We start from the raw sequence: 25,369 nt of genomic DNA, 5'->3' as shown, positions 1-25,369 counted from the left end.
CCGATATACCCGGGCTGACTCCCCCCAGAGGTGACTTCTGGCCCAGTGTCCATTTTACAGTACAGCTTACTGCTCAGGCAGCCACTGTCAGAAGGAGGATGTCAGTCACTCCCTCAACCCTGGCACAACCTGTTGGAGCCATCCCCTGCCGGAAGGCGGATGACGGCACTCCTCGACCTTGATCCCAGCCAACCCCGCACTGGAGGCAAGCATTGCAGCCTTGCATGCTCCCCCTTTTCTTTTATTGATAAGTGCCCCACAGGTTTGTTGCCCAGAGGCCCCACAATCCTTAAACCGTCCATGAAGGTAGTGCAGTATTGTGGTGTGGGGAGGTAGATGTAGTGCGGGAATGTAGTCTGGCGACCAGTGAAATAGTGTGGAGATGTAGTGTGGGGAGTTAGCTTAGTAATATACTGCAGGGATGTAGTGTGGGGTAGCATAGTGATAAACCGCAGGGATGTAGTGTGGGGAGGTAGTGTAGTGATGTACCACAGGGATGTAGTGTGGGGAAGTAGTGTAGTGATATATGGCAAGGATGTAGTGTGGGGAGGCAACAGTGATATGCTGCAGGGATGTAGTGTGGGGAAGTAGCGTAGTGATATACGGCAGAGATGTAGTGTGGGGAAGTAGCGTACTGATATATGGCAGGGATGTAGTATGGGGAAGTAGCGTAGTGATATATGGCGGGATGTAATGTGGGGAAGTAGCGTATTGATATACGGCAGGGATGTAGTGTGGGGAGGTAGAACAGTGATACACGTCAGGGATGTAGTCTGGGGAGATAGCATAGTGATATACTGCAGGGATGTAGTGTACGGAAGTAGCGTAGTGATATATAGCAGGGATGTAGTGTGGGGAGGTAGCATAGTGATATACGTTGGGGCGGTAGCATAGTGATGTAGTGTGGGGAGGTATAGTGTGGAGATGTAGTGTGGTGAGGTAGCATAGTGATATACGGTGGGGAGGTAGCATAGTGATGTAGTGTGGGGAGGTAGCATAGTGATGTAGTGTGAGTAGGTAGCATAGTGATGTACGGTGGGGAGGTAGCATAGTGATGTAGTGTGGGGAGGTATAGTGTGGAGATGTAGTGTGGTGAGGTAGCATGATGATATACGGTGGGGAGGTAGTATAGTGGTATAGTGTGGAGATGTAGTGTGGTGAGGTAGCATAGTGATATACGGTGGGGAGGTAGCATAGTGGTATAGTGTGGAGATGTAGTGTGGTGAGGTAGCATAGTGATATACGGTGGGGAGGTAGCATAGTGATGTAGTGTGGGGAGGTATAGTGTGGAGATGTAGTGTGGTGAGGTAGCATAGTGATATACGGCGGGGAGGTAGCATAGTGATGTAGTGTGGGGAGGTATAGTGTGGGGATGTAGTGTGGTGAGGTAGCATAGTGATATACGGTGGGGAGGTAGCATAGTGGTATAGTATGGAGATGTAGTGTGGTGAGGTTTCATAGTGATATACGGTGGGGAGGTAGCATAGTGATGTAGTGTGGTGAGGTATAGTGTGGAGATGTAGTGTGGTGAGGTAGCATAGTGATTTACGGTGGGGAGGTAGCATAGTGATGTAGTGTGGGGAGGTATAGTGTGGAGATGTAGTGTGGTGAGGTAGCATAGTGATATACGGGGGGGAGGTAGCATAGTGATGTAGTGTGGGAAGGTATAGTGTGGTGATATAGTGTGTCGGGGTATAGTGTGGAGATGTAGTGTGGGGAGGTAGCATAGTGATATACGGTGGGGAGGTAGCATAGTGATGTAGTGTGGGGAGGTATAGTGTGGAGATGTAGTGTGGTGAGGTAGCATAGTGATATACGGTGGGGAGGTAGCATAGTGATGTAGTGTGGGGAGGTATAGTGTGGAGATGTAGTGTGGTGAGGTAGCATAGTGATATACGGTGGGGAGGTAGCATAGTGGTATAGTGTGGAGATGTAGTGTGGTGAGGTAGCATAGTGATATACGGTGGGGAGGTATAGTGTGGAGATGTAGTGTGGTGAGGTAGCATAGTGATATACGGTGGGGAGGTAGCATAGTGATGTAGTGTGGGGAGGTATAGTGTGGAGATGTAGTGTGGTGAGGTAGCATAGTGATATACGGTGGGGAGGTAGCATAGTGATGTAGTGTGGGGAGGTATAGTGTGGTGATATAGTGTGTTGAGGTATAGTGTGGAGATGTAGTGTGGGGAGGTAGCATATTGATATACGGTGGGGAGGTAGCATAGTGTTGTAGTGTGGGGAGGTATAGTGTGGAGATGTAGTGTGGTGAGGTAGCATAGTGATATACAGTGGGGAGGTAGCATAGTGATGTAGTGTGGGGAGGTATAGTGTGGAGATGTAGTGTGGTGAGGTAGCATAGTGATATACGGTGGGGAGATGGCATAGTGATGTAGTGTGGGGAGGCATAGTGTGGAGCTGTAGTGTGAGTAGGTAGCATAGTGATGTACTGTGGGAAGTAGTTTGGGGAGGTAGAAATATTGATGTAGTGTGGGGAGGTAGTGCAGTGATATAGTATGTCGCCACACACCCCTGCCTTCCTGGAAGAATTTCTCTACGGCGCTGATCACACTACCTGTGACGGCACATAGTAGGCCCTTCCTAAATTTCAGCTCCAGGCCCACGTGGACCTTAATCTGGCACTGATCGCACCGTTTACGTGCACATATGTAACAACAAATTCTGTAATAGGGAACTCAGAGGTCATAACTGAGGTTGCACTTGGTAGCTTTGCTTGATGTCCTCTTTAGGGGGGAGGGGAGAAGAGAGCAATGAAGTAACAGGGCTAAAACCTCCAATGCCAATGAACTAAGGAATTACCTGGCAAGAGAGAACCCATCTCGCATAAAAGCCTAGACTGGGAGCCATCCTGCCAGGAAGACCACTAAGGGGGAGATATATCAAACCGTCTCAAGAGTATAAGTGGAGCAGTTGCCCATATCAGTCAATCCGATTTTAACTATTACTTTACTGCCTCACCGTGTACGCTTGTGGATGGGATGAAAAATACATGGACATGATGGTTTTGTTGGAACCCTATTCTGAACTTTAGGACTCTGCAATCTCCCCATTTTGTATTATCTCTTCTAGGGGTGGACTATTCCACCCTGGGTAATCCTACGCAGTGCACCCAAGATGGCTGCCTCACCTTGTACCTTGTGAGGGTGGAATACACAACCCTTGGAAGTTATTACCCAAAATGCCTGCACCAATCATGAATTATTCTTTCTGTGGTTTTTTTTATGTCTGTGTGGTTTATCTTTTGATGTATTACTTAAAACGTCTGTATTATGGGCCTAATTCAGACCTGATCGCTCGCTAGCTATTTTTTGCAGCGCTACGATCAGATAGTCGCCGCCTATGCGGGAGTGTATTTTTGCTTTCTAAGTGTGTGAACGCTTGTGCAGCCAAACACTACAAAAAAAGTTTTGTGCAGTTTCTGAATTGCCCAGAACTTACTCAGCCGCTGCGATCACTTCAGCCTGTCAGGTCCCAGAATTGACGTCAAACACCCGCACTGCAAACGCTTGGACACGCCTGCGTTCTTCCAAACACTCCCAGAAAACAGTCAGTTGCCACCCACAGACGCCCTCTCCCTGTCAATCTCCTTGCGATCGGCTGTGCGAATGGATTCTTCGTAAAATCCATCGCTCAGCAACGATCTGCTTTGCACCCGTACACACGCCTGCGCATTGCGGTGCATACGCATTACGCATGCGCAGTTCTGACCTGATCGCAGCGCAGCGAAAAAATCTAGCGTGCGATCAGGTCTGAATGACCCCATATGTGCATTGTTTTTGATGTCTATAAAGCGCCTTGAGTCCTGTTGGAGAAAGAGTGCTATATAAATAAAATAATAATAATTATTATTATTATTACTTTATAAAATGAACTAGATACATGATAGCTAGAATCAGATTGGATGATATGGACAATGTTTACACTTATCCTCTTTAGAAGGCTTTATATTTTTTAAACATTGTAGGTCACAGTGACTCTTGGTAGTGTAGACCAACTTCTAGATGTTGGCCACTTGCCCAGCTAAGTGGGTGGTCCCCATATGCATCTCATGTTGGTGCGCCCCCACACTTCTCACTTTCACGTCTCCCCTAGGATGAAGGCACAAAAAGTGAGCAAGTACTGTAATTCTAGGCTAGGTTTGAAATTTTGTTAAAGTGGATCTGTAATCTGTATACAACAGTGGCATCCACTTTGTAGATGGAAGTAATATCCATCATTATGTATTCTATTAATTCACTAGGGACCAGTACATCATATTTATGTGTACAGTAGGTGACAGGTCCACTTTAATAACAACATTAGCTAGTGAATCATCTACCTGTCGTGTGGTGTTCTGTCTTAATTCAATTAATTGATACATAAATACTGGGAATTAAATGATAACCCCTGTGGTTTACATGGCTCTCCTGTGGAGAACCACTTCAAGAACACTGTCATTAATAATATGAGTGGGAAATTACAATGCACAAGAATACGCCATCATTACATATAAACTTTTTGTTAAGCAAATATATACATATCTTTTTACAGGGGTCATTTGCTTAGCGATAACACACACACACTCCTGGGGGGAAATTTAGTAGCAATCGTTTTGGGGGCGAGTTTCCCTTGGTTTTTGATAATGACGCAAGTTTGAAAATCATTAATTTACTAAGAACCGATTCTCATGGAAATCGCATGTCAATCTCAACTTTACAGATGGCAAATCACAATTGGAACATAGTAACATAGTATTCGAGGTTGAAAAGAGGCAAAATGCCCATTTTGTTCAACCTGTATTTTGTATTAAGTTGAGTTGATTTTAATGTACCTGCTGAAGATATAACATACATCAAAATACCATTTGTACCAATGCAAATCACAAATTTACGAAGAATCGTTTTTGTGAAATTACACAAACTCACTCCAAAATCGCACTTCAATGCACCAAATCAATGCACTTGCTTTTAGCAAGCGTGTACACTGTGTAGCCTGTCCAAAGATCAGTGAGATCCATGCAGGCTTTTGTGTTGTGTAAAGAGTTAATGCTTGGAAAAAAATGATGTGGGGTCCCCCCAAAGGCCAAACCAACACCGGGCTCTGTGAGCTGAAGTAGAACTTTAATAAACACATTCACGTATACTCACCTTGTCCCTGGTGTTACTCAGTCCACTTGTCCAGTAGAATCCGCTACATGGGGGTAGGGTGAAATCCATATTCACCTACCCTTGCGCTGGTCAGTCCACTTGTCCATGTAGGCATCCCAGGGCTTTAAAAATAAAAAACTGAGATACCCAAAGCAGACGGTAGGCGGCTGTGGAGCGCACAAACTCGGACATCGAGTTACACTGACGCTCACACTGTGCCTGCCTCACAGTCCAATCATTTAGATTTAATCTATGACCATAGTACACACATACATCTGATTAATTATTTTATATTCCATAGACTCCAGCCGCTATCTTCCGGTATGACCGGAAGTGACGTTTTGCGTTCCACGTCTGGAAAGCATGAGCCGGCCCTGAGGGGCGGATCTGGTACCTAAACACTGTTAGGTCTCAGGTATATAGCAGGGGCCTGGGAGGCACAATCCTTAGTTCCGGTTCCATGCTATTTACCTCTGTTACCGCTGTGACTTTACTTACGCTGCTGCATTTGCTGTATACCTTGAAAAAGGTCTCGGATTGGGACCGAAACGTTGGTGAGCATCTCATACCCTTGGAACTGTCTGAATGGTATGTTTTTTCAAGTTATGCTGAGGGAGTGCTATAATTTCCACAAATGAGGAAAACACTGCACTATATATATATATATATATATATATATATATATATAGTATATCTCCCAAGGTCTGTACCATCACTAACATGTATGCACAGTGGGAGCTGTGGAGTATGCACAGTGGGTGGGGCTGGACGGGGAGTGGACAAAAAAGGGGGAAGAGCTGGTGGGTGGGATAGGGGAGAGCAACATGCAGATAGGGGGTGGGACAGGACAGACCTGGGGTGACATGGAGTGGAGCAGCAGAGAGAGGGGACAGGCGGAGCAGCAGGCAGAGGGGGATAGGTGGAGCAGCAGGCAGACAGGTGATCCGCGTTCCGGTACAAATATATATTTATACACACACAAAAAACCACACATTATTCTGGGACTATACTGACAGTCTGCAGATCTTAGGTCAGATAAGATGGTCACTAGACAAAGTCTCACCTGTGTAACTCATGTAGTTATTATAAGGGGTTCCAGTGTAAAACATTGGCCCACAGGTGTCATTCGTTGGGTCTGGATCACGGCACAACTTGTTTCTTGGTGTCGGCGCGGTGTCAGCGCACAGGTCCCCTGTCTCCATGGAAGGTTCAGTCTCACTGCAGGGATCATCACAAGATTCCCTCTCACTTACACCTTTAAATACATGGTAAAGTCCAAGGGCATGACCCACCTCATGAATCATGGTGTTGGTGTGGCCCGGCATTCCATAATAAGATGGGTTCAAGACTAATCCCCCTGTGAAGTACAATAGGCTGTTATAATAGTTGGTTCTCCCAAATTCACTAATTCTGTTACATAGTGTATTATTTTTACAAGCAGTTCTGCAATAAAAGATGTGACCTAGCTCTGGACAATTAAACGGATCAGGCACAATAGATTGCTGTTTATCTGCACAGCAAACACTTGCTGGGATCAGAATGCCTGTATGACCTTCAGAGCAGTCTGCTGGAAGAGAATAGGCACATTTATTCTTCTAATATGTCAATGCCCCTGCCTGTAGCAATATTACTATTATGCTTTTTTGTAAGTTTGACTATTGTCACAACACTTGTTATACCCAGGATATCTGAAGGTGGGGTCTACAAATGATTGATTTTAGAGCAATTGTCGCCAGCCCATGAAGGATGCATAATTAGAATGTAATGAGCTATAGTCTGCCCCGGGTGGTCCTCAGTTTGCCGGCGGCCGGGCTCCTGACGACCAGCATACCGGCGCTGGAATCCCGACCGCCGGCATACCGACAGCTTTTCTCCCTCTTGGGGGTCCACGACCCCCTGGAGGGAGAATAGGTAGCGTAGCGCGCCACCGTGCCCGCAGCGTGGCGAGCGCAGTGAGGGGCTCATTTGCGCTCACCCAGCTGTTGGTATGCCGGCGGTCGGGATTCCGGCGCCTGTATGCTGGCCGCCGGGAGCCCGACCGCCGGCATAACATACTACACCCATCTGCCCCAAACAAAGTGCAGTTTATGTAATACAGTAAGTCAGGCCTAATGATCACGGTAAGCCACTTACCAGATTTTCACTCTGATGCAATGATTGAGCACTCAGACCCAGATTTATCAAGCCTTGGAGAGTGATAAATAGCACGGTGATAAAATACCAACCAATAAACTACTGTCATTTTTCAAACACAGCCTGTGATATGGAAGTTAGGAGCTGATTGGCTGGTACTTTATCACTGTGCTATTTATCACTCTCCAAGGCTTGATAAATGGGGGCCTTAGACCCACAGACACCAACACACTTGGTAGGAAAATCTGCTGTCACTGGGCGTGTGCAGCAGCTCTATTCAGCTCTTTATACTGCATGTAATGGCCACTGGCTAGACTGTTGGCAAGGGGGGTTTCTGGGCAACTGGAAATCCCCCTGTGTTTGCCTATGTCTTCTATTGAGACGTCTCCTGTATGTCCCTCCTTCAAATCGGACAGAAATTCAAAGCTGCTTGCAAGTGGCATTGAATTTCCATCCACCTCTGAATCAGGCCCTTCGATTGGTAATAAATGTTCCCAAACATTTATAGGTTACAGCAACTGAAAAGTTCCTTCAAACTACAAATACAATTGCCAAAGAGAGGTTAAGTCAATAAAGTTTGACCTAGGCAGCGCAAATTGTAGATGATCTACCCCTACAGTGCATCTTACTTTGCTGGACATAAACTACTGTACAGTATGTCACATGATTTAATAGCTACTGCCTATTTGCTAAGCTTGCATGTACACAATCAAGTGATCTCTCTGACTGAACTGATTTTGTGACATCGTTGTGTTTGCCCAATCCTAGTCGTATTGAAATCGACAGACTCTATGGGCTATGGCAGTGTTTCCCAAACCCGGTCCTCAGGGCACCCTAACAGTCCAGGTTTTAAGAATATCCATGCTTGAGCACAGATGGTATTATAAATTTGCCTGAGGTACTACTCACCTATGCACAAGCATGGTTATACTTAAAACCTGGACTGTTAGGGTGCCTTGAGGACTGAGTTTGAGAACCTATGGGCAATGGTTATCTGCCTACCACACCAACAGTCTCCACCAATGCTGGAATTGAATTGCCTTCTTCCTGACTGACAAATGATCAGATCAGATCTCATACAATGGGGAGATGTATAAGACCATCTAAAAACGACAAATGGAGAAATTGCCCATAGCAACCAAGCAGAATCTAGCTTTCATTTATCAAGTGCATTCTATAAAAATGAGACCTAGAAGCTGTATTGGTTGCCATGGGGAAATTCTCCAACTGTCCTCTTTGGAAGGTTTGCTATATTCCCCTCTAAAATCTGGCCATACACATGTGCAACAAATGTAAGGAAAGCAGCAATAGAGTTACAGCTTGACCAAAATATATTACCGACTCTAACCTGTTGTGTACTTAGAAACATTTGTTAAATAACAAGGAACTGATGATGGAACCCGATTCAGACCAGATCGCTGCTGTGCGGTTTTGCATCAGTCTGCGATCAGATAGCCGCTGCCCATAGAGAGTGACCCCCCCCCCCTTCGTGCAAGTGTGCGAATACATGTGTACGCCGTGCGCAAATTCTACAGGACAGCGGACATCTGAAAATCCGTTCGCAACTCACTCACCATCAAATGATTTTTCCAGTCTGTGCGTAGCCCAGGACTTACTCCTACAGTGCGTTACAAACAGGCCGTTCGAGTCCAGAGCTGACATCACCCACCCACCCCGAAAACACTTGGGAACGACTGCATTTTTCTTTACATTCCCAGAAAATGGGCAGTTACAACTCCCCCAAACGCCAACTTCCTGTCAATCACCTTGCGAACACCCGTGCGATCGAAATTTGCGCACCATCCTGTTGCTGTTTGGCGATGCGCCTGTGCGTTGCGGTACATATGCACGCACGGTCATTCGATAATCAGCAGCTGTGCAATTTCGCACAACAGCGGTCAGGTCTGAATCGGGCCCGATGTCCCTTTAAATACAAAGAGTAGAAGTACAGTAGATGAACAATGCACGGTGAAGTTCTGCAAGGTTTAGACTTAATCTGTAACAAAAACAAACTACCAGCATCCATGGCAATACACTCCGAAACTGCAGCGCGCGACGGCATTAACCAATGTGCTAATAAAAATAGATAGGGACACAACGTATGACATTGAAGTTTCATGTGCTTAAACCTGATGGTCATTTAGTGCAATACAAAGCGACTTTTAACCACAATGAAATGCTTAATGTCTCGAGCATCCATCCCTCTTGATGTAATTAAATTGGCTCTACATTGTCCACTGATCTGGTCTTATTCCAGTAACTTCCCTTCCAGCTGTAATTACAGAAGAGCCTGTGTGTTTTTTTAGAAGTGTAAAATTAAATAGCATGTCTATAATTTAAATAAGAACATTTTCAGAAGTAGACTGAATAATACAGAAAAATAAATCACTAAGCACTTAGAAAACTATTACTTATTAAAGGATGAAATTTACCCAATACTTATAGAAACAATCGAGGTCATTTACAAAGCACAAAAAGGCTGAAGTAAAGTGCAAATTCCCCTTGTGGTGACGTTCTCGATTTTACACTGATGTACCTATGTTGCCATATCCATTTTTTACATCAATGACAGCGAGTCATTGATGGGAAAACGCTGATGGTTTAAAACATTCTATGTACATTCCTGTTGTCGGTCAACGGAAGCCAGTAAGCCATTCGGGAATGGGAATGACAGGGGCGGGGCTAAGCGCTGCAGACAAGAGGGAAACATTGGCTCATCTCCACCATCAATGGCAAAATCATCGACCATCGTGGCAAATCGTGAAAGGTTGCTAACCATTGATGGTCAATGGGCATCCTTACTCAGCGCTTACAAAGGAGTGCACTGGATCCACCAAATCCCCTGTGAGTAAGTACACTAGTTCGCGGAGCAGTGTAAAACTATTTTTAATCTGGTGGAGCCAGATTGCTTAAGGGTACAAAGCCAATTTTCCCCCACAAACACATTAGCTTTCCACCAGCTATGAGCAAGGGAAACTCATTTCTACTTTTAACTGGGGTGCACCTTGCACTTTGCAAGTGAACTGATAAAAAAAGGGTATTTAATAGATGTACTTTGTCCAATGTCATCAAAAAAATTATTTTGCACTTTGATTTGATGTTTACACTTTATCACATTATGCCTATTCTGATTTATACTTCCCTGTAAACCTTTTATTTTGCAGAGGCATAGGCAGGCAGTGTAGAATTGTTATGTACTGTATCTTGAAGAGTGGTGATAGGACCGTTTAGGTGCGCCTGTGCAAAACCAAAGCTATCTGAGGAGTGCATCCAGTGCTCATAGTAAATGAGGGGGTGATAATAAGGTTTGTGTTACTTTTCTACTGAAAAAGGAGGCACGAATTTGTACCAATTGCTGCATTATTCATATGCCTGGTATCTATAAGGTCACCAATGTTTCCGTAAGAGTCTAAAGACTCTCATGACATGAGAATATCAGATTAACACAGTGGTTTCCAAACTTTTTTGAATCACGGCGCCCTAGAATATCAGAATTTTTTTCACGGCACCCCTAGGCCAAAAAGTTCTTACTGAGAAATTTAGAAAGAAATATTACTTTAAGTAGATCGCGTTTATATGTCATCCTTAGGGTCAGTTGTGTGGTGAGGGACAAGATTTACTTCTGTTTGGCCACATATTTTATGACTGGCAGCCACCAGCACTGGTTTTGTCTATTATATTGACCATGGATAATTTGAATTGGTCCTGGACCACCAACCCAGGGCACCCCTGCAAGTGTCCCGAGGCACCCCAGGGAACCACGGCACACAGTTTGGGAACCTCTGGATTAACATGTTTACCTAACCTACTGTATGCAGCAGGTTATAGCATAGCTGTTTAATATTACTGGTACTGCAAATAAGCAAGAAGACCACCATAGTCCTACAAAATAAGTTGTGCTAAATTTTTATGCATAAAAGGAAAATGCAGCTGAGCAGAGTGACTGCCAAGCATCTAAAATTTCGGCATCACTTACCTTGAATACTGAGGGCATCCTTGTCCCATGGCCAGGTGGCGGCACCGGCTAGCTCCTCCCCTGCGGAACCAGCAAAGAAAATGTTCAGGAACAAGGTGTTGTTCAGCTGCAAGGCGTCCCTCAGTTCCTTTACACTCAAGTATGCCCTATTAGGGTGTAAAAAAACTGAATGATCATGATACGTGATAAAACTTTTCAGTAAATTTTTTTTTTTTATTCATTCTGCAATTAAATGATGTATGTATGTATGTATGAGGATCAGTCAGTATGGTCTTATATTGTAATTAGAAGCTTTACGAGAGATGCAGAACCATTACTACTGCATTGGATACAGCAGTGTTTACCAACCTCCGTCCTTAAGGTACACTAACAGTCCAGGTTTAATTGATATCCATGCTTGAGCACAGATGGTTAAAGCAAAATAACTGAGGTACTCATTAAGTAACCTGTGCAAAAGTATGGCTATTCTTGAAACCTGGACTGTTAGCAAGCCATGTGAATTGTAGTTGGGAACCCCTGGGATATAGGGCTTTATCCTGAGATGGATGCAGCCGCTGCGTTTGCATGCAGTGGACGTGTCCATTGGGTTTGCGTACATGCACTGGCAATAGTGCGCGTGAGCAACCTGTCATTATGCAATTGCATCCCAGAAGAATGCGACTGCATAGGTATTGACAGACGCGGGCGTCGGGGGAGCGGCACCACAGCGTTTAGTGGGCGTGGTCTGGACAATGCAGGTGTGTCCGGACCTTTTTCGGGGTGGCTGCATAACATCACACGCAGTCACTCCGGGGGAAAAAATGTCGCTGAACCGTCTGACAGTGCAGCGAGGCTGTGCAGGCAGGGGTCATCCTTAAATCCATGCGTTCACAATTAAATTGCGAACGCATTGTGGGGCGGCGCAACACACATGCTGGGCAGCCTTGCCCTGTGTTGGGCGGCCCCAGCATGTGAGTAGTTGGACATAGATCTTGCTGCGGTAGCAACATCTGAGTCCATCTCTGTATAACCCCCATGTCCTTCTTGGAAACAGCGAGCTGACTCTATGAGAAACAGAAAGCACCTCCATGATCAGTTATGCTTAAAAATGTTTAATTCAAAAGGTCTGTGACCCCTTACACATGAGGAAAATTATTTAGTAAAAAAGGCAGAATAGCACAGAAATACACTTCTTCATGATTCTCAGTTACTTTTAACCAATTAGCATAAACCCAAAAATTAATTACCTGTCTTCCCAGGTATACATAGCATTGGTGCATTATATACAGTGTGACAGTTATAGGTCCAAGAAAACAAAATTGTTGTCATTTATTTTCTTCTTCTTCTTCAATATTTATTGGTGACAACACTTACTAATACATTACAAATGGGGTGGTCTTCAGTATGCCGACTGACGGGATCCCGGCGCACAGTATACCGGCGCCGGAATCCCGACAGCCGGCATACCAACACTTATTCTCCCTCGTGGGGGTCCACGACCCCCTTGGAGGGAGAATAAAATAGCGTGCGCGCCACCATGCCCGTAGCGCGGCGAGCACAGCAAGCCCGCAAGTGGCTCATTTGCGCTCGCCACACTGTCGGTAAGCCGGCGGTCAGGCTCCCGGCGCCGGTATGCTGGTCGCCGGGAGACCGACCGCCAGCATACCATACTGAACCCTTACAAATGTAAGCTTTCACAAGCAAGGCCCTCTTCCCTCATGCGCTTTTCAGTCTCTTACTTATCCTATCTTCTTTTCACTACTCCCTTTGATAGCACCAAATCTCTGGGTTTTCTGCCACCCTGATACTTATTTCAGTGTCGTCTGCTGACTCAGCTACAGTATGTTTATATACCCTGTACTTGTCCTATATTGTCTTGAATTGTAAGTCACTGTTTTCTTTTTTTGCTTATTTGTTTATGTACTCTGTAATTGGGTGCTGCAGATCCCTTGCGGCGCCATATAAATAAAGTATAATAATAATAATAATAATAACTAAAGCAAACAAATACGAAAAGGCACCTGCAGCTTTGTCTACCCTTTCATCCTCATGTATAGCCCTGGGCTTTAGCAAACATTTCATCTCCTAAACCGGCACCATCTGCAAGATAGCACCACCTGACAGGGGTATTCTGTCACACGGTCGACAGTATCCATGTTGACATTCAAAATGTCAACACCACACTCAATCAGATGCTGTCTATCATTTTCTGGTTAGTATGGGCAACATCACCAATTCTCTGTTTTTGAAGCTTTAGTACATTTACCACTTAGAATGCTAACATGCTCAAACTGTTCACCATGTGACCACGTTGACATCCTCAGAATGTCGACATGATCACATGATCAACAGTTCCCATGTCGCCATATGAAATGGCGACATTCTGAGGATGCCGATGGTAAGGGTTAGATGCCACCAGAGGGGATTAGGGTTAGGTGGAGGGGGAAGATTACAGTTGGGCTGCAGATGGGGAGGTAAAGGTTATAATCAGGGGGGGAGGGGGTTAAAGATTAGGATTAGGGGCAGGAATAGTGGAAAAATACATACAAAAAACCAGCGGGACCCGGAAGCCACACTGGAGCCACTGGGAGAAGGTGAGAGAATCGACCAGGTCCTTTAGCCCATTGGATCTAAAGTCAACCAAGAGATCACTAATCCACCAGGGATGGTTTGTTGGCAGGTGATCATGTTAACACATCATCCGGGTACACATGATAAATGTTGGTATGGGCGCTGTCAACATGTTGCATGTAGATAGTGTGACCATGCCAACAGTCTGTCTACCTGATGTCTGTTGACATGATCACTGTCGACAAATTATACCACACCCCTGCCAGGCAATACCCTTGTATATCATACCATCTCATTTCCTCACTATTTCTCTCTCTTAATGGTAAATAAAACCCTGCGCGTCACAAGGGTGCTGCAATATTCTAGACACTCACCAACAGATGTCAAACATAAAATTAAATATAATTCAAAATGGAATATGCGCTCCCTATTGGAATCGGGAATTGCTAAAGCTGAAAAATGATATGTCCTTTATGTAGTCTTATCAAATTTTCCACTTTTCCAGAAATAAGTCTCTATTGTGTCTGTCGATTGGCCTCAAAGAGAAAATAAGACAAAAACACCTCTCATGGTGTACATCAGTGGGTTAAAGACAAATCGTAATAGATACTCCAATACGGTTTACTTTGTACCCTTTCTAGGCCTCCTATAGGCCAAGTGTTGCACGTGTGAACCAACAGTAGCAGTTGTCTTGATAATTCCTCCTCCTCAATATGCACCTGCAATTCTGTATCCAGACTCCAAACAAACTCCTGTGAATCCTGTCAAATTCTAACTCTACTATCATGATTTGTCTTTAACCCACTGATGCACACCATGAGAGGTGTTTTTGTCTTGTTTTCTTCTTGAGGCCAATCGACTGACACAATAGAGACTTATTTCTGGAAAAGTGGAAAATTTACATAAAGGACATATAATTTTTCAGCTTTAGTAATTCCCAATTCCAATAGGGAGCGCATATTCCAGTTCGATCTGTATTTAATTCTCTCTCTTAATGCCCGCTTGCACCTAACCCAGATCTTCACGGGTGTTTAACCCTAATCTTCACCTCTCTGTGGACAACACTATACTCTCCCCTGTTCTTTATGTTCACTGCCTGTATGTCATCCATCGACTTCTCCCTCTCTTTTACGCTCCACATCCAGTGCCTTTCCCAAGACTGTCGCTTCCACCTTTGAAATATTGCAAAATCTTTCTCATTATCTTATGCTTCAACTACTGCAACCTCCTTCACTGTGACCTCCTTCTCGCCTACCTCTCTGCACTTCAATGCATCCTCCATGGCACAGAAAGACTGATTTTACTCTCCCATCTGTTTCTGCTTCCCAGCTTGGCCAAGCCCCGCACTGGCTCATCCACAAAGTCCTAATCCAAGAACCTCCCCCACTCCTCACTGACCAATCTCCTAAAGTATGTCTTAGCACCCCGCTCCTCCCTCTCTGCTCTTGCAATGACTGGTGCTTCAAAAACCTACTGATTACCACATCCCATTCCTTCTTCCAAGACTTCTCCCATCCCACACCACATTCAATCAGACTCTTCACCAGCCTTCAATGGTTCAAATGCTCTTTAAAAACCCACAGGTTTATCAAAGATTACCAGTATTTATCCTAACTCCACTCCCACTGGTCCACCCTTATACACACACATTCTTACTGTCATCCCATCTTGTCTCCGTCTTGACCCATCCCATTAGATTGTAAATTCTTATGAGCAATACCCTTTTCCTTTTTGTTTCTTGTCTGCTCCAAACTTGTCTACCTGGGCAGTATTCTTTTGCATTCAGCATGTTCTTTAACTCTTTTCCCTTACTCCACTCCCAATGACCCTTCCTCCCTACACTCACACTACCACTCTGTGTCAACCCCAGTAGTTAACAGCTGGAGAAAAGTAACACATATCTGAGTTTGATGTTCTCCAGAAGAAGAACCAACATAAACAATAGGTCTATCAGTAGACAGAAGGGTTCTACTGTATGTTGTATGGTATTGATGTATGTTTGAGCCTAAAACATAATAGAAGCAACTTGTTTGAAAGTTATACTACTCATCAAATGTTGAGAAGCTGAGGAACAACTCGGGCACCCTAGACCATGTTTGATAGTATTGGTTTATATTAGACTGGTGCATATTACAGAGAGAATAGTAGAGACTAGATCAGTGAGCTAAGCACCCAGAATACAATCAGAGGAACAATTATTACAAATGGCAGGATCAATGAAATTTAGTAATTAAGCAGCATACTGTAGCTAACAGAATCACAGGGTCACAAATTATGGTCCAAGGAGACGGCAGACAAGGATAACAAAACAATCTGATTTCAGTGACGGCGACAGACAAAGATTAGTCAGAACAAGCAGAGGTCAGGGACTGCAGCAGGCAAAATAGTCAAAATATACAGGGTCAAACAATGGGCAGACTTAACAGATACAAAGCCCAATGCCTAAGTGGGCTGATGCTGTAACAGGCAATGAGTCACTGATGCACACAGCCTTATAAACCAGCAGTGACAAATCTCTGCAGTAGATCAATCAGCCCTCTCAGCACTGATAGTAATATTAAGCACTTGAGTAACACTGAAGTCAGCGGAATGTCATGGCAACCAATATAAACAGTTTAACATCCTGAGATGGATTGAGACGCCAGCCTGCCACTGTTTCTATCCCAACCTTTGTTCCCAATCCTGACAGAAGTCTAGATAGCATACTGTTACAGTAGCCTTGCTGAGATACTGTATAAAGAGAACATGAATTAAGACTTTGGTTGTATCATTTGTAATATACTGACATATATTAGAAAGTTGAGGAGCAGGAGATGGGGAAAAATGACTACTTGAACTTTTTGCATAGCTGGTTGTGGTATATCCAAGCTACAAATTTCTAACATTGTACACATACAAGATGATAATGAGAGAGCCGGTGAGTAGAGATACAGGGGTAAATTTATTAAGGTGGGAGGTTTTTTTTTACAACTGGTGATCAGGGGTGTATCTATGGGTCTGAGCGCCCCTGGCAAAGTAAGGAATTGGCGCCCCCCACCTCCCCCACCCAGGGACACAGAGGGGAGAGTTACAGATAGGCTGAGGTCAGGGACACTGACGGCCAATTACAGGGAGGGTTTGGGCAGGGACACTGAGGGGGAATTACAGGAGTGTGCGGGCAGAGACACAGAGGGGGAATTACGGGGAGGGTGCAGGCAGGGACACTGAGGAAGAATTACAGGAGGGTGTGGGCAGCGACATTGAGCGGGGAGTCACAGGGAGACGGAGGTCAGGGACACTAAGGGGGAATTACAGGGAGGATTTGGGTAGGGAAAATGAGAGGGAGGGGCTACAGGGAGGCTGAGGTCAGGGACACTTGAGGGGCAATTACAGGGAGGGTGCAGGAAGGGACACTGAGGGGGAGTCACAGGGAAACTGAGGTCAGTAACACTGAGGGAGAATTACAGGGAGACTGAGGGGGAATTACGAGGAGTGTGCAGGCAGGGACACTGAGGGGGAATTACGGTTAGGGTGCTGGCAGGGACACTGAGAGGGAATAACGGGGAGGGTGCGGGCAGGGATACTGAGGGGGAATTATGGGAAGGGTGCGGCCAGGGACACTGAGAGGGAATTACAGGAGTGTATGGGCAGGGTCACTGAGGGGGCAGTTACAGGGATGGTGCGGGCAGTGACACTAAGGGGGAATTACAAGGAGGGTGCAGACAGGGACACAGAGGGGATATATGCACACATACATACAGTTAAAAACCCCTCTCTAAGTGTGATTGCACTACATGTCCAAGCAAATCCAGTTGACAAGGTGTGCTGGGGATGTTCTCAGTGAGAACTACTATGTCATTCTACCCCCTGGCACGGGTGGCACTGCCGGGTGGCACCCCCCTCTTGGCCAGCGCCCCTGGCAAGTGCCATCCTGGCCAATAGGAAGATACACCCCTGCTGGTGATTTTGCTCATAGCAACCAACAGATTCTACTTAACATTTATCTAGCTGCTTCTAGAAGATTATATATAGAATCTGATTGGTTGCTATAGGCAACATCACCAGTTCTTAAAAAAACCTCCCACCTTAGTAAATTTACCACACAGATTTTAGTTTTTCTGTTTACCAAGCAGGGTGGTATTCCTGTACTGTTCTGCATGTGTGCATGAAAAATGCAAGTAGAATGAGACTATGGGGGTAATTCAGATCTGATCGTAGATGTGCTACATTTAGAACATCTACGATCAGCTACACAGACATGCGTGGGGACACCCAGCACAGGGCTAGTCCGCCCCGCATGTCAGGCCCTCCTCCTCCCCCGCAAGGGTGCGAATGCATCGCATGGCGGCGATGCTTTTGCACCCGAGTAGCTCCCTGCCTGCGCTGCCTAGCTGTGCTGGCAAACGGCTACCCGATGCCTCCCGGGTCACAGCGGTTGTGTGAGATATCACACAGCCGCCGTAGCCCGCCCCCCAATGGTCCGGACACGCCAGCGTTGCCCAGACCGCGCCCCACCAACGGCATTCTAACGCCATTGGCACGCCCCTTCCCGCCCCGCGACCGCCTCTGCCTGTCAATCAGGCAGAGGTGATTGCAGCCCTAAGGTGCTTTTAGCATCTCACTGGGCCACCCAGGGTGCACGTGCGCACTCCCCAAAGGGTTTCAGACTGGGATCGCTGACTTGTGCCCTATGCTTTGATAGGCGCAATAGATTACGGAAGGGACATATTAACATAAAAAGCTGAAGAACATTGCTTAAGAACCCCAAAAAGGTGGGAGGCCAGGGCCGTATTCCTTGGTGCCCTTCTCAGTGTTTGATGGTTTTCTTACGAACTTTCAAATCACATATTTAGAGTCTGATATATTGATGGAGGCAATATATAACTGGTGGATGAAAAAATATATCCTCAAACCCCACATTCAGGGCCTCTCCCATGTTTGTTGCTTCCACATCCATAATACACAATGAAACTGGAGGAAGGTTCAGAGGAAATTTAAGGAAAAATGAGTACACAGAAAGGGTAGTGGACAAGTGGAATAGCCTCACATCAGAGGTGGTAGAGGCTAAGACTGTAGAGCAATTTAAACATGCTTGGGATAGGCATAAGAATATCTTTACAAAGAACTAAGGATCAAATAGGGTTGAGGTTACCTAAAGGATAAAAAAAAGGGGCAGACTAGATGGGCCAAGTGGTTCTTATCTGCCGTCACATTCTATATGTCCAGTTACAGCCCAGGTACACTTCTTCAGTCATGTGATTGAAATGTGGCCTTAATTCATGTTTATACAAAATGCGGATGTTTTCACCAGACTGCGCATGTGCTGAGATCGCGCTGACCACGCGCCAAGGTACCTATGCATTTGTCCTCACACTGACATTTTATACACAGAGTGATTGGTAGGGAAGGACAGTTTGCGGGAGTTAACGTGGTAGTGGGTGTCTGAGGTGTGTATCTGCCTTCAGCTGCGATCATGTACATAGCGAAACATTGCGCCAGCGTCTCTAGTACCGCGGACTGTCTCAGTAGCCATAAGTCAGCCATAGGAGTCAATGTCACTGCGTTGGTGCTGTGTAAGTATGCAAGTGGGGAGCACTTGTGATGGCTCTGCTGGGTGTCTATTTTCTTTCATGGGTGGCAGCTTCATTTGCGATGAATAGCAGTTTCGTAACCTAGAAAAACGCAGCTGCATATGCATACAAACATGAATTAGGTCCTGTGTACGACACTGACGCCATATTTGTTTGGCTCTGGAGTATCCTCAGTGTGAGCACACACAAGCAAGGCTCTGCAAACAGGCATCAGCCTGGGTTGGGGATTTTGGTTTGCCACCAGTGGAATATGTTGTCACAAACCCTTTCCACCATGGTGATATGACTACACTCCTAAATAGCAAATATAGAGGAAATGTATCAAACCTTGGAGAGAGATAAAAGTACCAGCCAGTCAGCTTCTAAATGCCCCTTTACAGTCTGTGGGGCCTATTTACTAAGCCTTGGATGGAGATAAAGTACCAGCCAATCAGCTCCTAACTGCCATGTCACAGGCTGTGTTTGAAAAATGACAGATAAGAGCTGGTTGGCTAGTACTTTAATTCTGTCCACTTTATCTTCATCCAAGGCTTAGTAAATAGAACCCTGAGTTTGAAAAAGGACAGTTAGGAGCTGATTGGTTGGCACTTTCATCTCTCTCCAAGGTTTGATACATTTCTCCCCCATAATTCTCTGCTGCATCATGATGAAAACATGGTTACACTACGTATAATGTCATTCTGGGTACCTAATCTGGTTCATTTTAATACACTTTCAGAACATTATTCCTGGATAAGTAAGATTGTATGAGCACAGAAAGGTATTTGTCCCAGAGCTTGAGCCAAAGAAAAGCAACTAAATCCGATTTGTGTTTGCTGCTAGTGCATAATTGCATATAATTACTATTGTTTTACATAACTTTAGCTATTCATAGCAAGAAATAATAATATATTACACATTTTACTGGCACGTTGGCTAAAATTAGGGGTCGGAGTTCCTCATTTTATTTAATACTCTGCATTGTCCAACTCAGTACTGGCTCGTGGTCCTCATAGAATGAAGCCAGGTAGACAGGGGCTCCAGGAGGTCTGTTGTGGAGACGAGTGTTACAATTGTAGTGGTGTAGTATCAGGATTTGGTCAGATTTTCATTACTCACTTTATTTTACAAAATTCCTCTGGATTTTGGTTTTTGCCTCTTCCAGGGAACTAACACCACTGGGACGTAGCCCAAACCTTAATCTTACCACAACCAGCAGCAGACTTCCCGGAGCCACATTTGCCATTCTGGCAATCTGAGTACCAGCGCATATTTGTGAAATTACCAGGACTTTGGACATTCGCTGTAATATTGCAAAGACAGCTCTGAAACAAAGGAACATTTCATATTAGTATTGCTGTTCTTTAAATCAACTCTGCTGTCATTACTTCAGTTACAAGAACTTCATCACTGCTTGCAGTATCATTGGGATATTATTACTTTATTTCCGTAGGACTAGGAAATAGTGTTATTTTTAGGCATGTTCATAAAATATTGGAAGTTCTTTTCTTTTCAGCAGATTGGATAAATGTGAAAAAAAAGAAAAGGGTCAGAGTTCAGCTATTTAACCCTTAGCAGTGCACAAAGATCTGAGATTAACTACTGAACGACTGTTTCCATAATTTAGTGATCTGTTCAGTAGAAGTGCTTTTTCTGGACTGTGGTGCTATTAAAGAGCCACCTATGAACAAAGGGTCATTTGAAAACTAGAAAAAGTGTATGTTCCAATAGATTTTACAGCAAATTATTTTGTCAGGAATGTCCATTAATTACAGCTTTTCTTTCTTTTCTCATAAACTGCTGTTCATTGGAGCCTCATTAATAGGCCTGTTTATTAATTAGAGATAATCCCCATCTCTGGTGAGATTCTACCTATTTATCAAACCTTACTTGCCCATGCAAAGCCGATTTCCTACTACTGGCTACTAACGGGTGTGGTTCATCAAATCGACAGTGTCTAGGTCGACAATGTTTAGGTCGACCACTATAGGTCGACAGTCACTAGGTCGACATGGATGGAATGTCGACAGGGTTTCTAGGTCGACATGTGCTAGGTCAACAGGTCTAAAGGTCGACATGAGGATTTTTTTTTTTTTGTCGTTTTCTTCGTAGAGCGACGGGATCCCAAATTAGTGCACCGCGTCCCCTCGCATGGCTCGCTTCGCTTGCCATGGTTCGGGCATGGTGCCTTCGCTCCGCTACCGCTTCGCTCGGCACACTTTACCGTTCCAATCGTAGTCCACTTGGATCGTTAAGTATGAAAAAATAAAAAAAAAGAAAAAAATGTGAAAAACTCATGTCGACCTTTAGACCTGTCGACCTAGCACATGTCGACCTAGAAACCCTGTCGACCTTCCATCCATGTCGACCTTGTTTAGGTCGACCACTATAGGTCGACAGTCACTTTGTCGACCTAGACACTGTCGATCTTCAGACCGGATCCCCTACTGACATCTCGGGATGGTAATAGCAGGAGTGAACGATGGGAAAAAAGATTTATTATTTAAATCAAGGATTCTTCCCAATTGGAAACAATTAATATATATTTTTTAATATATATTTTTGCAATTATTTATTTTGTTGTAAATATTTCTTTTTAAGTGGATCTAGACTGGAAGACAAGTCAGGGCGCCCAGTTCCACTGCGCAAACAGGGTCATTCTCAGGATTAACCATGCACTAACTGGACTCTTAATGCTGCCAGCTAGTATCAGCCAGTCTCGCCAGTCTCAAGACAATGGGGTGAATCAACCTACAGCTTCAGGCCTCAATGTAAAATTAGACTCATCATCATTACATCATGGCCACACAGTCAGTCATAAATCTAAGTATTAAAATTGTATTTCTATTTTTCTTCCCAAAAATTCTGCAATTTTCCTAATTTTAAGGAATTTAGGGATACAGTGATAAAGTAGGGGATGTACAAACCCACGTGGCTCTGGCAACACGCACACAGCACTGGTCACAGCTCCTCCCCTTCTCAGTATAGGTCCTTGAACATGTTCTGCCCCAGGCACATGTGGCTCTTAATCCAGCAATGGCTGTAATAGTGCTATTACACTGTTATACACAAAGGAAACCAGGTCCGTTTCTAGGGGCGGGCAAACCGTGCAGTTGCATGGGACACTCTGACTCCTGCTGCCACTGGCCACTGGAGAGAAGGAACTGGGACACAGCACGGTAACTTTGGGCTCGGGCAGTCCTGACTCTTCCAGTCATCTTAGACGCCAGCCAGGCTGTGACTTATTGGCAACATAATGGAGTGATATTACAGGTCACATAGCCACACGCCATTTGGTCCGCACAGTGCAACCTGTGCATCACTGAGCTGTGTTTTTTTTTTATGTGAGAGTCAATAGACTTGAATCAATTCTGAGAGAGTTGTACAGATGTGACCTTACACATATTTGCTGAAAAGGGCTGCATGGCGTGGTGTTGCCGCGATCATGACATTTCAGTCCTTTGTTCTGCTAAAATTTGCAGGTGCATGCCAATGCACCCGCACGACCAAATGGCGCCAAGGAAACTACCCTAAACCGTGAGTAACGGAGCATATCTGCCTACTACTCGTGTACATAGACTGCTGCAGAGTTCCCATCTGTATGAGGGGCAGCAGGAGCGTCTTAGTCCCGCTGCCTGCGTGCGCACACCGGTTCTATGCATTCGTTCGTGCGAATGCTACGTTGTGCCAGGAATCTTTTCCTGAGATACATCCCAGGCAAAGATGTATTAGAACACATCTGCACGTATAGGTTCCAGGAGAACGGCTTCAGCAGTGACCTTACGTTTACTGATTATTTATGGGCAATGGATAATGAAAGTCTGACAGTGAATTAAGGAAAATAGATGTATTGCTGCGGATATTTTTGTTATTGTTATTGCCAAAATATGGATTTGAAGATTATAATAAAAGTTAGGCACATTTACCTATTTATTTTACATTTATGGCATCGTCAGGTAACTAGGAATTAGAGTTAAGGTGGCCATACATTAGGACCACCAGCGTCCTTACGATTTCCCCCACAGCTCTCCCGCCACCTCCTAGGCAGCTCCAGAAGTACGATAGATCATTAGGTCAGGAAAAGTACCTAACGATCTATTATACGTCCTGTGAATCACCGCTACCCAGATCGCTTGATCCTATGTGCAGCACCTAAGATCAGAGGATCAAGCAAACTATGTGCACTTTCACTAACAAAATATCGGTCCGATATATCGATATCGTGCATGTCGGCCCGAGGATCTTTCTGGGGTGTAGGGGGCTTTACAATATTGATCATTTATTTTGATTGTGTTTTTTATTGTATTTAATTTCAGTTCTTTCAATTTCTTGCAAATGGCACATTGGGCACAGGAGTAAAACATAAAAGCAAAGAGAAACATTGATTTACATGTGATTAGTGCTAATAACTAACTGAAATTATTGATTTAATTAATACAATTCATGGTATAGTAATATGCTCCTACATTTGAACCTGCTCCTGGTAAATACACGGTATAGTAAGGAACATGCGTCCTTACAGCCAGTGGGAAATGCAGGCAGAGTGAGGCTGATTATGAGACAAACAGCCTTTGTGATGTCACAGCAACAATCAGCCTTTGTGATGTCACAGCAGTAGCGTATGAGACACAAGTCCCTGCTTGGTATAGGCCATTGAGTTATTAGCTGAGCTTACGTTAAGTTGTTTGTTGCTTTAACTCTACTTTTTTTGCTGATACGGAATATAAGGTAAGATTTTAACCTAAATATTACATGACAATAATACATTATCTGCAAATGGCAGTATTGGTATTGCTTATAGACTATCTGGGTTGTTATTAATATTTTATATGTTTTTGTACCTTGTGGCTTTTAATCTACAAATGTAAAGCACTGTCAGGCCTATTGGGACAAGAATGATATTTAAATAAAATGATTGTTTAATCTATTCTTTATGACCAGACGGACGTCTGTTACTAGTATCAACAATACGAAGTCTTGCAAGACTTTTTAACTTTTTTCACTCAGATGTGATATATGTTGTGTGTTGTTGCACTCTGATTTCTTTAAAATATACCATTACAAGTTATAGTTTAATGACATAACAAACTACATAAAAGCCCCCAAGAAAGAGTATTCTTCTTCTCTGATCTTGTATATATGGCCTTGTAGCAGAGAACATATGAATCCCGTCATTTTTTACTCTTGCTAGTGAGAGTCCATCTCCATTTATCTGCAGCTACATTATAGCTGTCATTTTAAAAGGAGATTATTCAGGATAACGTCTCCCATCTAATGCAATAACTGGTTACATTATACTTATTATATGAAGATTGGTTACAAAAAAGTAATATCCTCTGTATTATATTAATGTGTTATCCTCTGTTTCAGATAAAGACAATGTTCTTGAGAATATTGGTCATCCTTTTGCTGGCGTATGAGGTCGTAGCTAAGCCAATAACATCAGGCAACTTCTCCCAAGAGTCCACATCAGACAGCGGCATCCAGGAGGAAAACAACCTGGTGGACAGAAGAGAACGCACCCACGGACATCACCACCGCTCTCTTTTAAAGGACGCCGTTGACTGGCTATCAAAGTGGCTGACCATCTTTGGAGTCTTCTTGCTGCTGTGCATAATCATCATCATATACTGTGCATGCAAGGACTACGAGAAACACGGAGACGAGTACAATGAGCGACTGAAGGCTGTAATTGTAAGGCGCTTCTAGAGCTGGACCGACCTCTGCGTGTGACCCTAACTATGCTACAGAATGCCGCCTGTACCCCAACAAGTACATGGCAGGCACAAGTCTATACTGCAACAGAGTGGGTGCTGTTATCCTGTAGCATTAGGGCCCACCAGTATCAGAGAAGCCTTGACGTGGCCTGGTGGCTTAACCATATATTTGCATAACCATATGTTTGCAAATATATGCAACTAATATCTCTGAATTTTCTATTATCATGTAGTGCTGAAGTGCTAATACTTTTTGGTGTGCTGGGCGTAATTTTTTCTTTTTTTCTTACTTAGGATAACACT

The 25,369-nt window shown here is 44.4% G+C and overlaps 1 protein-coding gene and 1 long non-coding RNA gene across 5 annotated transcripts in view; one reads left to right on the top strand and one right to left on the bottom strand.

Annotated features, from left to right (window-relative positions):
- Positions 1 to 25,369, bottom strand: part of PAPPA2 (pappalysin 2) — a 560,359-nt gene that overhangs the window by 294,459 nt on the left and 240,531 nt on the right. For all 4 annotated transcript variants that reach the window (XM_063939706.1, XM_063939705.1, XM_063939704.1 and 1 more), the window contains 2 exons: positions 11,251 to 11,396; positions 6,205 to 6,498 (listed from right to left, as the gene is read on the bottom strand). In XM_063939706.1, coding sequence (XP_063795776.1) covers positions 6,205 to 6,498; positions 11,251 to 11,396 — 440 coding nt within the window. The remainder of the gene's footprint in view (positions 1 to 6,204; positions 6,499 to 11,250; positions 11,397 to 25,369) is intronic.
- Positions 24,012 to 25,185, top strand: LOC134956743 (uncharacterized). The gene is made up of 2 exons (XR_010186140.1): positions 24,012 to 24,077; positions 24,720 to 25,185. It is a non-coding gene; the product is annotated as an uncharacterized LOC134956743 (long non-coding RNA).

The sequence above is a fragment of the Pseudophryne corroboree genome, chromosome 9 (assembly GCF_028390025.1).
Source record: "Pseudophryne corroboree isolate aPseCor3 chromosome 9, aPseCor3.hap2, whole genome shotgun sequence".
In the NCBI taxonomy this organism is placed as follows: Eukaryota; Metazoa; Chordata; class Amphibia; order Anura; family Myobatrachidae; genus Pseudophryne; species Pseudophryne corroboree.
The sequence above is the reverse complement of the archived record's forward strand: the minus strand, read 5'-3'. Positions and strand labels throughout refer to the sequence as shown.